This window comes from Andrena cerasifolii, chromosome 13, assembly GCF_050908995.1.
Source record: "Andrena cerasifolii isolate SP2316 chromosome 13, iyAndCera1_principal, whole genome shotgun sequence".
NCBI classification, from domain to species: domain Eukaryota; kingdom Metazoa; phylum Arthropoda; class Insecta; order Hymenoptera; family Andrenidae; genus Andrena; species Andrena cerasifolii.
Window position 1 is genome coordinate 11850869 of NC_135130.1, and position 16285 is coordinate 11867153.

Sequence of the window (16285 nt, forward strand, 5' to 3'; positions counted from 1 at the left end):
TACAAAGACAGAAATGAATACTGACAATAATTAGATCGATTTATTGCAAAGAAACTAGCTCCTCCGTGTAGCGCAATTGCAATTAAATCGCACACTTCCTCTTGCGAGCCAATTATTGTCTACATAACGTTTAAATATACTGTGTGTTGTTTTTTTTTTTTCGTAGATAACTAGGCAACAGTTAACCCGTTAGGTTCTGCGAATAAATAAAAAATAAAAGTCTGCTTTCCTTCTTATTTAAATGTTTCTGCTTGCCGCGCAGAAATAAAATAAATGGTCACGAATCCTAACGAGTTAACATCAGTACATCGACGCTTACAAATATTCAGTCGATATGCATACTCTGAACAATAGTTTGACCAACAACGTTAAAATAAGACACTTCTCTTTATAAAACCTTTGTAACAATACAGGGTGATTATGATTTCTAATACCAAAGTCCTTCTAACAGTTCTCCCGCCTTATGTGAAAGCATCGGGTAATTAAATGTTCGAATCTGCTCCCTGGGCAAAACTCCCTCTAATTACCCTGTATTATTGGCATACAAATTCACGTATGACACGGATTAAATACGGCATACGTTAGTTGAAATTATCACTTACGGCGTTTCCCTATTTATCACTAGTTTACACGATATGACAATTCGTCCCGGCAGTATTTGTTTCAACGTACGTGTACCTTTTGATATTAAAATTTGATGTCTGCACGGAGAATAGTCTAAGGCACGAATAGTATAAAGGGAAACATAATGTGTTTATAATTGGTCGATACTACTCCCTAAATCATTTTAGTATCGGTGATATTCGGAGATTATGATTCGCATTAAAATGAAAAAAAAAATGCCGCATGGATTGGGTGTTCATCGTGCGGAAAAGAAAAAGAATTCACGAACAAGTTGATTGTGCAGACATTACGCTTTCCACTACAATATTTGTGTTTTATCTAGATCAATGTTACTCCTTGCGTGTCCTGCCTGGCTCATTCTACGCATTCCTCAAATGGAAAGTCACGTTATTATTTTCAATCCTTCCGTTTGCCTTCCATTGTACTAATAAAATATAATCTCAAAGATTGTACTTTAAGGATCACTCAATGGCTCCGAATTATATTTCTAGCGAGTATTATTGATCTGGATATTGATCGCTTAACCCTTTCAAGATGAATTTTCCCATAAGAAGCCTAGAAGGTCTACCTCGTATCCGAAGATCTTGTACCATTTTTTAATCACCCCCTATCCGCTATATTAATTACCGCAACTGCGTAACAACTGTTCTCGTTTACAGTCCTCCATGATCCATCAGACTCGAAAGGGTTAAGAATACTGAAAAACGTGAAATTCAGGCGTTCCAGAGGTGCCAGTTACAAGCACTAAATCCCAATTAGATTTGTACACATTCATTGGCATAAATTACGTTTCGATATGACCTTGCAGCTGTCCCACAATTTTCCTCACCCAGCCGGCCTGGCTCTGTCCAGCCGACACATCGTCCCTCTCCTCGCCGCCATTCTCCACACAATTGTCCTGCGCACTGTACCTCGGTTGCTGACACGCAGCACTGCGAGGCACAGGTGACTTCTCTGGAATCCTGTAATCCGACTCTTGCCTCAGGAACGCTGACTTTGCCTTCAGGTAGTCAGGCTTCTGAGCAACGCAAGGTTTGCACTTTACCGTCCCACTGTACGCCTGAGAATTCACTAAAGTCACCTCTACTCTTTTCTTAGCGGGAACCGGTGGTGCGATCTTGCTTCTCAGAAGCGGGCACTCCTCCGCGGTCTGATTGGAGAGCGGCCTGGCCACCAGGACCTCGTCTATGTCGCTAAATATTGCACTGTCCCGGAACGCCTCGTCGACATCCGCGTCCGCGTAGTTCTCGATGGTCTCGAACGACTTCTCGTAGAAGCTGTCGGTCTCGCTCTCCCTGTTCTCCGCGCTCTCCTCGTCCTCCTTCTTCTCCTTAGCCTCGAGCGAGCTGCTCGCCACTCTCGCCAGCTGGCCGAGCCGCTTGCTCTCGGAGAAGAGCAGCAGAGGATCGGCGTAGTCGGACTGAGCGATACGCGCGCCTAGGCTGGAGCTCCCCTGTTTATAATACAGCGATGGAATCCTCTGGTCCGAGCTTCCCCTGGCGGTGCAGCCTACGAGCTCTTCAACGTCCGATGAGGATTCCCTGGAGTGCTTCAGCTTGCCCTTCTTCTTCAACTTACCGGCGCTGAGGGAGCGGAAGTACTTGGTTCGTTCAAGTTCTTCGCTGCATTCCAGGGTCTCCGTGCTCATCGTGTTCCTCAGTCCCTGCAGACGGTTCCCAGCTTTCGAAAGGACGTTCTTGAATATAGTGCTGCCTCCGGCGTTCGCCCTGTAAATCTTGTGATCCGGGTGGATGTTGGTGGTGGTAGAGGACACGTGGATCTCGGAGTCGGCGTCCGTTAAAGTGTCGTCCAGGGAGCAGAAGAACGTGGACGTGGAGGTGGACACCGATGTGGGGAACTTGGCAATCCTCCCTTGGGGCTGGCAGGTGGACGCGTACCTCTCCATGTCCTCCAGGTTGATCTCAGCCGGCTTGTCCGAGGCTATCGTGAAAGGCCTCTCGCTCATCGGCTTTCCATCCCTCTGCAAGAACCGCGACTTGGTTACGTTCTGACTCGGGCTGGGATTGATTTGGAAACTGCGCGGAAGGGAGCCGCACTTTTGAGGGGAGGTAGGCAGTCCCTCGCAGCGCTTGGTCAGCCAAATAGCTGGTCGAGTCGGGCTGTCGTTCCCATCCATGTCCTTCTCCTCCTGCAAGCCTTCCCAAACGTGCTGCAGGTTGTCGTAGTTCCCGAACCCTTTGCCAGACTCTGACACCTCCTGGCTGTCTTCCAGGTGCGTGCAGTCACCGTTCACACCCGGTGCCTTCTCCTTCTCAGGGATCTGAACCTCTGGCTCCTTGGAAGCCAGCGTTGGAGACGGCTCCTCGCTCCTGGACGTCGAGTTCTCCCTTATCCTAAGCGCAGTCTTGATCACCTTGCTCTCCGTAACAATACTCTGCCTCTTGAACGTCTCGAACAACGCCTTCTTCTCCTGCACGCGGTTCATCTTGTTCTTCAGGCTACTCTCGGCCAGCTTGTTGTTCTCTGCCTTGCCCAGGTTGTCGTAGAGCAGCTGCAACGCGGGCTGGTGGTCTCTGGTGGAGGACAACGAGTTCCAGGTGTTGTTCGTTTTCACCAATCGGTCCCGCTGCGCCGCGCGGACACGCGTCATCCTGTTATTGTTCGCGCTGTCGATGAAGTTGGCGTTCTCGGAGTCGCTGTCGTCGGAGGTGTCAGCGGAGATACGTTTGTTGAAGCGCTGCTGCTGCCTCACGTTCAGGATGCTGTTCGTTCGCTGCTTCTCGAGAAGCTTCTGGAACTCCTGGTTCTGCATGAGGATGTGGCCGACTATTTCCTCTACCGTCTGCGCTGGAGACTGCTGCTCGGTGTTCTCTTTGGTTTCGGGCGGCGGGGAATTCGACGGGTGCTTGTCGCTCTCGATCAAAGCGCACTCAGTCTCGACAGTGGCTGACCCAGTATCACCGGTGTCTTCCTTCTGCTCTTCGTCGGACTGATTCAGACACACGTAAGACTGGAAGCCTGGCTCGGATTTCCTCCTCCAACCGGTGAAGCGATCCTGAAGAGAAAGACAACACAGAATGTAACGCACTGTTCACTTTATAAATATGTACTCTAAAATCACTGATTACCTTGACTTTTGACCCGCGTCCATCCGAAGCTCTAAGACCTTGATCTCTGGAGTCATTGACATTGGAATCCTCGTTCTGATTTTTCCTTGGCGATGCTGGAGAATCCTGAAGGAATAACATGAATCAATTTGAAGAAAGAACTGCGATACGCGCGAGAATCCTACCTCAGTTGTAGTCTCAGACTTTCTGCCACCCTTCTTGAACTTCTGCCTCAGCCCAGTCTCAGACCTTCGTCTCTCCCTCTCCTGCTTCCGCTTCTCTAAGTACTCCGGTGGCGCGGAATACTGCTTCTTCGCCGACCCTTTGTCTGCCAAAGCGTCGTCTGCAACGGTTCCCCCGTGTAATTAATGTTAATTAAACAAGATTTCTTAATCGACTCTGCGATATACCTTCTGGCTGCGTCTGACCGAGTTGCAAAACTAACTGTCTCGCATGGGAAGGTATAACTGCATTGTAATTCTCGAGGATCACCCTCTTTATCTGCAGAGTCCATTCCCTCTTTTGTTCCAAGTTCCTCGCCTAATAAAAAGAAGCATAAATCAGTACCAAGCTACAGATTCTAATAAAAATTGAAAACGCATCCAGGCTTTACCTGCAATGTATACTGCAGTCGAGGATTGTCGAAAGGAATCACATGAAAACTAAGCGGTTCTCCAGGGATACTCTCGATGAGCATTAAGTTTGAACACTGTGGGTGGAAAATTAATAAGAAAACTAAAGGCCTGCGTAGTTATAGATAAAGTAAAGAAGCTGCGTACCATTATGTGAGCTTTGTAGACTAGAAGCCCATCCTCTTTCTTCTTAGTAAGAAGAAGCATACGGTCGAACAAGAAAGCGTGCCTAGGAGCCTTGGCTCCCCGCATTCTGAATCGTCCTTCTGCCACCAATTCGCCGCTGGTAGTTAAATCTGGACCGGACCAGCCATAAAGAAGGGACTGGATCTCTTGAACACGCACGGCATGCTCGTGTCTCCTCTTCATCGCGTTAATGTGCTTCGCGATGCCAGTCATCGCAGCTAGAGCCGCTTCTATCGCTTTCCTCCCCTCAGCCTCATCCTCCCTCAGCTCGCAGTCCCCTCCATACTCCTTCGACAAGTTCTGCAGAATTTGTTCAGCATCCTCCGTTTTCAATTCCGATCTGGCAGATTACCGAGCAAAACTAAACGCAAAACTTGCCTCTAACAGTAAATGGTACTTGAGGATCCTTTGAACTGGTTTCAGAAGAAACGATCCAAGGGGCAGCGCGTGCCTCAAGGCTGCTTGCCTCTCTCGAAACGCGTTCGCCGTTTCTTCTTGGCCCATCAGGTCCGTCAACACAGAAACTGTCCTGAAAACAGCTGCATTAATATGAAGGCAAAACTGAAGAGCACGGACAAGTGCGGAATTCGTTATAAAATATTCTGTAGCCGATACACTCAGCAAACATTTAGCCACTTACCTGGGATAATTGGTGCAGTACTCTGTGTACACTTTGAATCCTGAGTTGTGCTTTATAAATGTGTTTGCCATGCAAACAGGGTCCAAGCCACATTTCTCTATTTCTTTAAGGAACTCTCTGGAATCAAATATGCGCGCTTATAAATATATATATACAAAACACAAAAGACAGAATTAAGAAACCTCTTACCTGTTGAATTGAAAAATATCTTCGATATTACTAAATAAGTCACTCAGTTGCATTTGATGGGCAAACGATGCCGGATCGTTTCTCCACAATATAAGGTAACCCTGGAAGATCGACAAATTAAAATCCCACGATCCTAGATCAGTGAAGTATCAAGAAAGTGGAGTAATTACTTGGATAATTTGTCGCAGGTGCTCCACGTATATCGCTTCGGTGTCGACTATCTCGAGGAGCACCCTTTCCATGGGATTTCGATGTGGGTCGGAGTAACGCGCCTTGTAGGATAACAAAGGGTCCTCCTCGGCGCAATTTCTCCTTTGACCACTGCCGTCGCTTCCGATTCGACAATTCGTTTCCGAAACCGTCACCACTCCGCTGTCCCCAGAACCTATTTCATCATTAACAAAGAAATTAATCATCATCGACGTTGACTTGTCTCCTTCAACCCTCCTGTATCAATGGGAACAAAGCCACGACTATTGCCTCGCTTATTTCTGAACAAACGAGTGCTCCAAAGCTTGAAACATTTTAGAAATCCGTTTCCCAACGTATCAGTCCAAGCAGATTCCAAGGACCCCGACTTTCTCTCCGCTGTAGCGTAATAACCAGCAATGACAGTAATGATAGCGGCGGCAATAAAGTTCTCCCGTGGCGTTCCGCCATCGTCGAGGAAAACGACTGTTTGCGCGGCCTGAATTGCGATGGCCGACAATCGGTCTTCGGGGATACTGCTTAGCTTCCCTTTCGTTGCAGGGTGATGAAATGCATGGACAGGCTTCGCATTTCTGTCTTTATGGTGAAAAAAAACTTTCCTTTTTTATATTCTACAGATTTTCAAGTATTCTTCTCGCAAAGATTGCAGTTAACTAACATCAGCTTCGGTGAGCTGTGCCCTGAGAATCTCAAGCGCAAGGGGGTAGCCTGACGGTAAAGGCATAATCTACCAAACTGACCAATTCCACTTTCTACAAGTTTCTCAATTTTCTCAGTTTGTCAATATTCACTGTGGCTTCCGAAAGTCTCATACACCCTCGCAGTCTTTTTATTAGAAACTTAAAGAAGAGCCACTCACCCTGGGAACTGGCGCAGGTATCAGCCAGAGACTCGACGGACGCTAAATACGGGTTAACGTTGCAAGTGTTTCCCTGGTTGCTGCAGCCGCTGGAGGAGGTGCTGGACGCCACCGAGCTGCCAGAAAGCGGCCTGCCAGCGTTCCTGCACCGTCTGTGGTACCGAAGTGGCGACAGCCCGTTGCTCTCTCTGTGGTAAGGCTTCTCTATGACCGCGCAATCGGTCCTATCCTCTTGCTGGGCGCTGCCCAGCGTCCCGTAGATGTTTCCGTGCTTCTCCTGCGGCGGTTCCTCGGCCACGACCACCTCCACGGTGGTTTCTACCGGTGGCTGCTGGTCGGCCATCGCCTCCTCCTGCTGGGTCTTCGCCACTTCGGGGCAGAATTGGCCGAATATGGAACCCCGATGAGACGACACCAGGCTCAGTCGCTTTTGCAGCACCGTTGGCAGGACTACATGGTCGGTGTAGCCGTTACCCCGACGTGCTAGCTCGTCGAACATCCCCAGCACCTGGGGCACCAGGTCTGTGCTCGACCCTGAAACGAAACATCAGGTGGTTCATGAAAATTCAAGATCTTTTTATCCTGTTTATTGTTTTTCCTGTGCACACTGCCACTCACTCGTAGTTATTTTTTTCATTCCGTTTTTCTTTTTTTCTCTTTACAATTCTCGTTTTTTTTCCAGGCTCATAATAAAAAATATAATATAATATATATATATCCTCTTTTTATCCTTATTCCTCCTCATCCTTTTAATACTATAGGGTGGGGTTCCAGCAGCAAGCGGCTGTTACCACCCATCCCTCCCCAGAACGCTGCCCTGTGATGCTTAAAACTTCGGTGATCTAACGAGAACCTGTGTTTTTCCATCACGGCCACCGCGGCTGGTTAAATTGAACAAGTCATATGGGCGTATAAATGGGTCTGTCTTAAGCCGAAGATCTTCAGGATGGCCCTCGGTACATTGTACTAATTAGATTTCTCACTGATTCAGTCAAAATTCTTGAGGATTTCTGTTTAGTAGATAATTAGAGAGGGACGCTTGGCTGCAACTATGAAGATACGTGAATTTTAAGAGGGAGATGGTGAGAATTGAGGGAATTTCTGAACGAAAAGCTGCCTGCAGTATCAGAAGACAATTATGGATCGCCAGAATTTTGTTTATTGCCAATATCGGGTTTCAGGCGCGCATGCTGGCTGGCTAGAAAACAGTGCAGGCTTTTACATGCCCACCCCCGTGAAACATAACGATATTGTATAAACAAACGGGCGGGTTGATGGTTACCAATTCCCCCAGGCAGATGGATCAACGTGCAATGAACTTGTTCCAGCTAAAGCGTACACGTTTTTGCATTTCGGGCGGTTGAATTATACAGGGTGATCCAAGAAAGCTTCCCACTAACATTCGACTGGAATAAAACTGAGACTCTGTATCGAAACACTTCCCCACCGTTGCAGGGTTATAATGAAACACCATGTATAATAAGGAGGAAAACTGTGTTTCGGAGGAAGTTATTCTTTCAAGAGCCGAGGCTGTCGGATATGGATGCAAAACACCTCTCGTAAAGAACGCGCAAAGAAAGCAACGTATAAATTTTACACGAAGCAGATTGGCCCTCGGTTATTTATGCGCGCGTCCAGTAAACGAATCGTCTCGCTACAAAGTGGACTGAAATACATCCTCCGAGCACTCGCAAAGTTCAATCAATTCTCCCCCCAATAAAGAAACAAAGAACCGCGACATTAATTCCAAAAAACCCTACCGGAGTCGAATAATGGATAGAAACGGTTAGTCCAGCTTCCACTGGAAGAACCAAGGACCATTTCTCTCCCCTGTCCCTTTCGGCTGCACCCCGCTTCGCCCGCTGCAGGCCATATGCGTTCCTCTGCCGATCGCGATGCTGCACTTGGCTGGAACTCGGCTAATAATAGAACCGGGACCAACTTTCGTCTCAGCCTCGCGTGCACCAGCTCCCTCGCAGACTTGTCACACCGAGAACCGATGACACGGTTCCAGACTACTGCTCCCATTAGGTAATCCAGGGGAAACGCGCCGAAAACCACTTCCACGTGTACAACATGCATTTGGTGAGATTATGGAGGTTGGAAGAATGTGGAGACACTTGGAGTGCCAATGGGGTGAAAATGAGGGTTTATGTTCATTGGGGAGTTCGAGGAAAAAGTTGCTTCGTGGATTTAGCGGAAAATTTGAATGGAAATGCGTTATCCGTGTCGTGGGAAAGGCTGGAAATCAGCTCGCGAGCCAAGTGCATTGAACTTCACTGTCACGGTGAGCAATGGCCACGTTGACGTTTACACGCTCCTTTTTATCGTCGACGGACCCACTCTTCAGCGGCTCTATAGCCTGCCACCGAAGTGCTCGCGCCATATTTTCGAGAAACCTTTCTGGTCATTCTAGAAACTGTATTTCATGGGAAGCAAACGATCTAACCATGTGTGAAAAAATTCCAATATTCATGAATGAAAAAATACTAGAAAATGTTCATTCAAATTTTCATTCTACAAAAGTTGCCACTACTAGGAGTGCAGGTTCCTGGGCCAAGAGAAACCGCAATAAAACTTAATGTAGCATTAAGACAGCATAATTGTACCGTTGCGTTATAATTAAATATCTGCATTTTCAATACTAATTTCGTACATTTTTATCGAGAACCCATCATCGAGTCACGCACGCCCGTCTGGTAATTAACCCACGATGGTCCATTTCCCACAAAACCTCGCCCCCGTAACCGCATTCCTCGCGGAGGACTGATTTCCAGTGGACGCTGTATAAAAGGGCCGAGCGGACGAAGGGCGATCGAGCCGTTTATCACGGCAATTTACAGCATTACACGGTAGTTACGAAACGATTATCCCGGGCACGAGCTCGAAAAGAGGCGAAAGAGGCGAAAAACGCGGGTCAGTGGATCGTTTATCGGTAGCACGCTTTCACGGACGCTTAACTCTCTCGACCGCCGTCCTCGGGCTGTGATTTTCGGTTGATCGAGGTTCTCTTCACTGGATTAGACCGCTTCGTATATTTGGTGTAGGCTACCCGATCTACAGTGTCGAGTAAACAAAAATACGCGATGACTTAATTATTTTAGACAGTAAACCGATTTATTCGGGGTGGACAGGTTATGCGAATCGCCCTGTACGTAAAGTTTTAAATTAGGTATCAGGGTAAGACAGGGGGAGGAGCAAAGGCTGGCGCCACGAGGAGGCCTCGCCGGCCGACGGATGGCAAAAATAGCGTCCACGGGGCCCCCTGAAAGAAAGGGAAACGTCCGTTCATTGACGAAAAGCAACGGGGCGAGCTGAAAAGTCTCGAGTGGCCGTTGCTGCTCCGACGCGACGTCTGTATGCCTACCACGTTGCTCTGACTCACGGGAATGCAGCGGCACATCGCGGACAAGGGACGATGACTAACAATCTCGCGCTCGATGCTGACCAGAAAGGCCAATGGAGACGCTCGGCCGTCGAGAAACTCGCACTTTCGACAGAGAGGCGCGTGTACCTCTTCTAATTAACTCTAAACGAGCTAGAGCCTGCCTGGGGCACGATCCAGACCTGCACAAGTGTTTCCTGAATGGGATGTTGACCCAGATCCAGTCCAAATCTAATCTGCACCTGGAGGAATGCTTTAGCTCTCAGAGATCGATAAGCGGAATGAAACGGCAGCCCACGAAGGGTGTTTGGACAGAAGACTGTTACGAAACGGTTGCACAGAGTGTCGGAGAGACTGTACTTCGACTCCCGTCTGTTGACCAAGTAAATGGCGCGATGACGAACACGCGCGGAGTTTGTTTTACGGTGGCCAGGTGCGAGGCACAGTCACGGAAACCAAATGTACCAGGATACTGTCATTCGACTAGAGAGGGAGCACCTATGGCCCGCATAACCTAATAAACAGAGGCGAACTATCTAAGCTCATCGAACACGTCGATCTTCTCCATAGATCGCGAACCCATGGAACAGCGCCAGAAACGGGCATTGCCCCGCCAGGCGTCTGCCACGAAAGCGTGCTAATAGACGAGCAAAGGAGAAAAGTAGCGAGCCCAAGGAATTCGGGGATCGCTGGCGCTAATTGCTCGATTCGAATGCAAATGGGTTAACGTGCCAGTCTCCACGGCCGACTAATGCTCGTATCTCACGCACGTCCCTCCACCACCGAACAGCCTATTGCGCTCGCGAGCGATTCGCCCGATTATTTCGCCCCTGGAGGAAACGCGAGCCGATCCGTGACTTTCCCTTGCTCGATCAGGCATCCCTGTCTCTTATCTCGGCCGCGATGTAGATTATTTCGGAATTTATGCCGGCGTCGATGGGAAGACGCTCGAGCCGCCGGATTAAGGGCTTCTTAAGGTGAATCAACTGTAAAATTATGTATGGAGGGCTATTGTCGCGCAAATCCCATTCTCATGGACGACTTTCTTCACCTTCTTATTTACAGACCACTGACACGCTACTGCGCCGCGTCAGCGTTCACCGTGTAGCTTCCTCTAACACGTTCGATCTTTCCGCATGAGTCATTCGAATTCCTTTGGATTCTTCCTTCACGTGGTCGTCCTGGGTATCCCAGCTGCGCGTTTACCTCCGGCTATAGGTGGCACGCCATTGTGCAACGAATTCATTCCCCCCCAGATCGTTGGCCCCAACTTCGAGGGCCGTGCAATTTTTTACCAATTCCTCTTACGAGATCCGCGGGCTTCGTTCGTAAATCCTTTCGCGCGCCACGAAAGAGCGTTCCACGTTGGCCGGGCTCCAAATTTCCCTAGCAGCGGAGGGCTAATGGCCGTTGCAAATCCACCGGTGGCAAACCACCTCACGTACGGCCGTCTCGCGCGCCGGGGGTCGCGGCAGGGAATGCCGGAAAAGCAGAAAACCGGCGACGGACCAGAAAAAGGGCGGCTCGCATTCGACTCACGTAGCCGCGGCGACAAGTACGAGGATCACGTTGCGCCAACGTGAGACTCCTCTGCCCCGGAATTCCAGCCTGCCTTTTGTGTTTCTCTTCTCTTATCTGTTCCTGGAGATGCACCCGGAAACGCTCGCCACCGAGGCGCATTCCAACGTATGCATTCCGAGGGATAAAGCGACATGCCGTGTACAAGTGTCTGCTCCCCAGACCCCTCGACGGGGCTACCTGTTGGCTGTCCGAGCCGCAGCCACCACTGGCGCGTAGTAACGGTGACTTTAACGGAGGGGGAGTGACAAATACGTGTAAATAATCAAAAAATATTGATTACGCCTGCTATTGGTGGGTATATGGGTGCAGAGAATGGCGGAGGTAAAGGTGTAGCTGAAAGGATGGCGCAGGTAACAGTGGATGAAGATAAAAGGTCTCCCGAGGGCGATAATGAGCGATAATGTAATAGGCTCAATTGAGGTGGCGTGGAATCTTTCTATGAGGCATTTTAGAGGAGTGTCTTGATGCGTATATTTAGAATGAATGTGTACCAACTTATCGATACGTAATTCGCTGCTCTGCAATGTATTATACAGGGTGGTTTTCAAGAACATTGATAGAAAGTGAATAAGCGCATTGCTGAGGGAAACGATGTTCTCAAATTCAATATTGGAATTCGTTCAGACGTCTACGACAATCTGCCATGATCTACCTTAAATTGCGATCTATGGATCATCCTTAAATCCACCCAAGAGCGCAAGGAATCCGATAGCCGAGCAATTGGATCGTTTTCTATGGAAAGTCGGCAATACTCCCTCTAATTGCGCGCTGCACGAGCCACAGTGTAGTCAATTATGGCCGAGCGGTATCTCCAGGATTAGTCTTGATTGCCCGAATAATCCGGCCGTCTAGAGGTGACGTTATTACGTTAGCCGAGGAATGTATCCGTGGAATTCGACCGACGGCATCCAACAGCCGCCTCTTTCGACGGGGAACCGAGTTTATGGGGACCTTCTGCCCTAGTTGCGACCTTAGTTACGGTACCCGCGCAGTATTTTTAGAAACTGTTAAACGCGGACACTTTGCATTGAACCGCGAGCCTCCGAGTATCTTATCGGACACCTGACATGTTCAAACAATCGAACGGTATCGAAAAGCCGAGCGGGCGAATAGAATCGATCACAGTGACTCACTTTATTGAAAACTCGATGGAAGATTCGAGACGAACTGGAGCCTAAACCAAACGGGATATGCAAACCTCTGACAGTTCACACCAGACGACAGTGAGTCTCAGCGTTTCCTTAAAAGAATGACAGCGCACTTGTGCACACCGCGGAGGCTAGGACTGCAATTTTTTGTGCACTTGCAACGTCACCAAGGCGATCATTGTATTTCGCGATTCGTACGCGAGCTCTGCGCCCATAGGAGGTTGCGCGACTCGCAGCCGATGTTTCAACTACGATAACCCGTTCCATCGATGTCTCCGCGATCAAATAATAGATCAGCGATTTGATAAGCGCTATCTTCGACGATGATGGTCGTTGTCTCCAGGAAAAAAACTCTTCCACATCCTCGCTCAGTGGTTTCAGCCATTGCGGCATTGTTACCTACGTCTTTTCATTGATATTCATTTATCTCCACCTTGCTCTGTTTCTAGGCCGTCGTTCTACGAGGATACTAATCGTTCCGTTAGTAGGAGGCTATCGCAGACCACGCACAAAAGCGATCATTTGTCTATGACTGGTTGAATGAATCATTTTTGCGGAAGGGGACGCAAAGTAGACGCAGATAAGATTTTTTTCTCGATGCTATTTTATGGAAGCTCATAGATAAATGCTCTTGTGCAAAGTTTTAAAGAGTTCTTCCTACACTCTATTCCAACTTCAACAGTCTGTATTTACTCGGAAATTGATACTAGGTGCTACAATGCTTTAAAACGTGGAAAACCTTAACGTCTTTCCACCCCCGTTATCTCTACAAACTCTCGAGTCCAACACCATCAGAGAACCTCCCAAAACTACCTCTCCCGTCTCTCCAAATCCTCAAATCCTAGCTCCTCCAAACCTAGCCTCCCCCAGAGCCACGCTCCACCACCCACAATCTCTGCAGTTTCCTCAAAGCTACTCACCGAAGGTGTCCAAGGGATCCTCCAACACTTCAGAGCACACCGTGTTCACGCGCAGCCATTCCGATCAATCTCCACACCGCCACTGCCCCGCAGAGGAAGCACTTGATTCGAGCAACTAGGCACGATCACGTCCGTCACGATCACTGCATCCGTTGATCAACGTTTCACGGAAAGCCAATAAGACACTGCCCGCCAAGGTGGCCGCTAGCTTGCCCGCGGCTTGGCTAGCTGGGAAATGGGTACGCGGCTCCCGTCGCCTAGGACTCGAACTGGACGATAGCGACGAAGACGAGAGCCCAGTCAGGTGCGCGGACGTCAGGTATCCAGGGGACAGGGAACGTGGAGCAGGTAGAGCGCAGCCTTCGCTGCTCGAGCAACAGGTAGACACTGTGGAGAGAGGCGAAGATGGGAATGGAACGAGTGTGCCACTCGGATAGACGGATCCGAGTGTCGACGAGCGGGATTGAGCTTAAAGGGGCCTCCACAATGCCATGGGGGGAGAAGATCAAGTGACCTTCTGCAGCTTCTGAAACACTTTGGCCAGTGATTCTCAACCTGTAGGTAGCCAAGTGTTTTCTGAAATACCTATTTTTAATGTGTTACCTTATCTTATATGGGGGAGGGCTGGTGGTTATTTGAATATTATAAAAGGGGATCGCGACTCAAAAAAGGTTGGGAAACAAGGTGAGGAATAGGGGGATGGCTTTTGGGGGAGAGAAGAACTCAATTTAAGAGGTAGAAATAGCAAAGCTGATACTCTGCTGGAAATGTTTTTTAGAGTATTACAAAGTTAAAAAAGGTGAACCCTTATAAGTAGGCTATTCTGCAGGTTATTGGAAATTGCAAGTTCCTTTATTTTTCTAGAATGGATAAGACGAAGGATTATACTCCAGTTTTCTTTTCTGGGTGTAGAAGTTTGTCTATTTCTCGGCGAAAAGAAGTTTACCAACGATGCCTTATTTTTTAAGTATACTTTTTCATTCTTACAACAGAGACGCCTCTGTGAAAAGAAACCGAGGACTCCTGGGCCCGCCGTGATACATTTACGAAACCCAGAGGGAACTTATCTCGCCCGCTCGCTCCTTATCGGCCTTATTAATCATTCAACGAGCGTAACGCGTAGTTGCATAAAATGGAAAGAACGTATCGCGCGCGATTGCGTGTAACGAGACGGTTAACAAATTGTGATCGAGGATGTCATCTATCGGATCGACTCCGGTTACCAATTACGCGTAATCTGTCGCTGACAGTGTTATCTCTCATTCAGAAATTGTGTAACTCGGCCGAGTTCAGTGGGAAATAGTAAAGATAATCGATCTTAATCGCAGTGTAACACCGTCTCCTATTGGGGTATTCATTTTGGTTCTCTAGAAACTCGAAAAACATTAGCTAGTTTCAGTAAAATCTCCCCAGGGTCGGCGGATTTTAAATCATTATTTTTTTTGCATTTTTGCTTCGATTAAAAAAATTGGATATATACTATTATTTAATAAAGAGTTTATTCTAATGAATCCCAATTGCAATTTCTTTTTTACCTTAATAATGTGAAAGTTATGAGATTTTATCTGTAATGTCCCGATTTTTCCCCAGTCTCTCTTACTAGAAATTTGACAAATTTTGTATCTGGACATATTCGAGCAGAATGTGGAGTAATTAATTAAATATTACAGTAAGCCCCAATTTCTACTTTTCTAAAAAGAATTCCATCTGCAAAAACCAGACTAGTGGCAACCGTCCAAGGGTCAGCGTTCTTGCAATGTGAATGAAGCCGTACTCCAGAGTGGGCCTGGTGGGGGTTCAATCATCGCAATGAATTACAACGAGCCAGTCACCGAGAGTGACTCACTACGGTTGCTCTAGCTGCCGCAGCGCAGGCACTCTTTTTCCTCTCGCGGGGAAGGAATTCGGGGGAGGAGGAACAAGGCCCCGGTCCTTCGCCGAAGAAATGCACGCGTCTCCTGGGGGAGCTGCGAGCGCGCTCGGGGCCCATGAATCACCTGGGCCCGCTACTAGGTACTTTCATTCGCCGCAGACTCTGGAACTCGAGGTAACGGGATTCCTAGTGCTCCTAATGCCTTGGAACAGCTCCATGGTTCGATGTTATGGAGATCAGACCTGGACGTTGCGGAGATAAGGGCCCGATGGACTGAATTTCGTTGAGTGGTGGGTATTTCGAGGCGGTGGGACTTATGGTGCGCTTAATTGCTTGGATTGCGCCATTGTTGAATCTTACGGAGGTCAAAGACACCACTGATACCGTGTGCTCATCGAATATTGGCCTCTGATAATAAGTTTCAGATTAAGAAACATATTGCGGAATCATCTATAGCCTGAATAATTTGGGACTACTCCCATCCCATATTGGGATCTATGAAGATCGGAGGTGATTGTCGCGTAGATAATAGGATAACTTCCCAGGTTCAAGTTAGAAAGGGACTAAGTCCCAAAAAGACTAACCTCTAGACCCCCAAAAAGTGGTAACTAGGTATTCCTCGCACCTCCATAACTGAATCAATTATTGCAGTTTACTTACTGTATTACTTGAAACCAACAATTTTAACAAACATAAGTGGACACTATAGTCTCTTTCAAAACAACTGTCGTTGCTACTTCGAGCGCAGAAGAGCGAAGCAATATGACCGGGCACCATCACTTTCCAGCCGATGAAGACAAATCGAATCGAATCGGTCCCGGTTTTCTCTTTTCCCGCGACATCACCGGGGCGCCGGCTTTAAATATAATTTTCTTATCGGGCCCCGGTGAAAGGTATGAATAAAACATGCGCGCAGAGTGCATCGACTTGCATCAATCTCTCACGCCAGGCCGTGCAACTTCCGTGCGGG

The 16285-nt window shown here is 48.1% G+C and overlaps 1 protein-coding gene across 4 annotated transcripts in view; it reads right to left on the minus strand.

Moving 5' to 3' along the window:
* Nucleotides 1-18: 18 nt before the first annotated feature.
* Gefmeso (Guanine nucleotide exchange factor in mesoderm) overlaps nucleotides 19-16285 on the minus strand; it is a 38076-nt gene continuing 21809 nt past the window's right edge. For 2 of the 4 annotated variants that reach the window (XM_076825979.1, XM_076825980.1), the window contains exons 2-12: nucleotides 6409-6942; nucleotides 5510-5724; nucleotides 5340-5440; nucleotides 5151-5267; nucleotides 4889-5039; nucleotides 4472-4810; nucleotides 4306-4401; nucleotides 4103-4232; nucleotides 3878-4035; nucleotides 3714-3818; nucleotides 19-3640 (exon numbers count right to left, since the gene is read on the minus strand). In XM_076825979.1, the coding sequence (XP_076682094.1) occupies nucleotides 1409-3640; nucleotides 3714-3818; nucleotides 3878-4035; nucleotides 4103-4232; nucleotides 4306-4401; nucleotides 4472-4810; nucleotides 4889-5039; nucleotides 5151-5267; nucleotides 5340-5440; nucleotides 5510-5724; nucleotides 6409-6942 (4178 nt within the window). In that variant the 3' untranslated portion in view covers nucleotides 19-1408. Of the gene's footprint in view, nucleotides 3641-3713; nucleotides 3819-3877; nucleotides 4036-4102; nucleotides 4233-4305; nucleotides 4402-4471; nucleotides 4811-4888; nucleotides 5040-5150; nucleotides 5268-5339; nucleotides 5441-5509; nucleotides 5725-6408; nucleotides 6943-12507; nucleotides 12686-13442; nucleotides 13908-16285 lie in introns of those variants that run through there. The other 2 variants (XM_076825981.1, XM_076825983.1) reach the window with 2 other exon arrangements.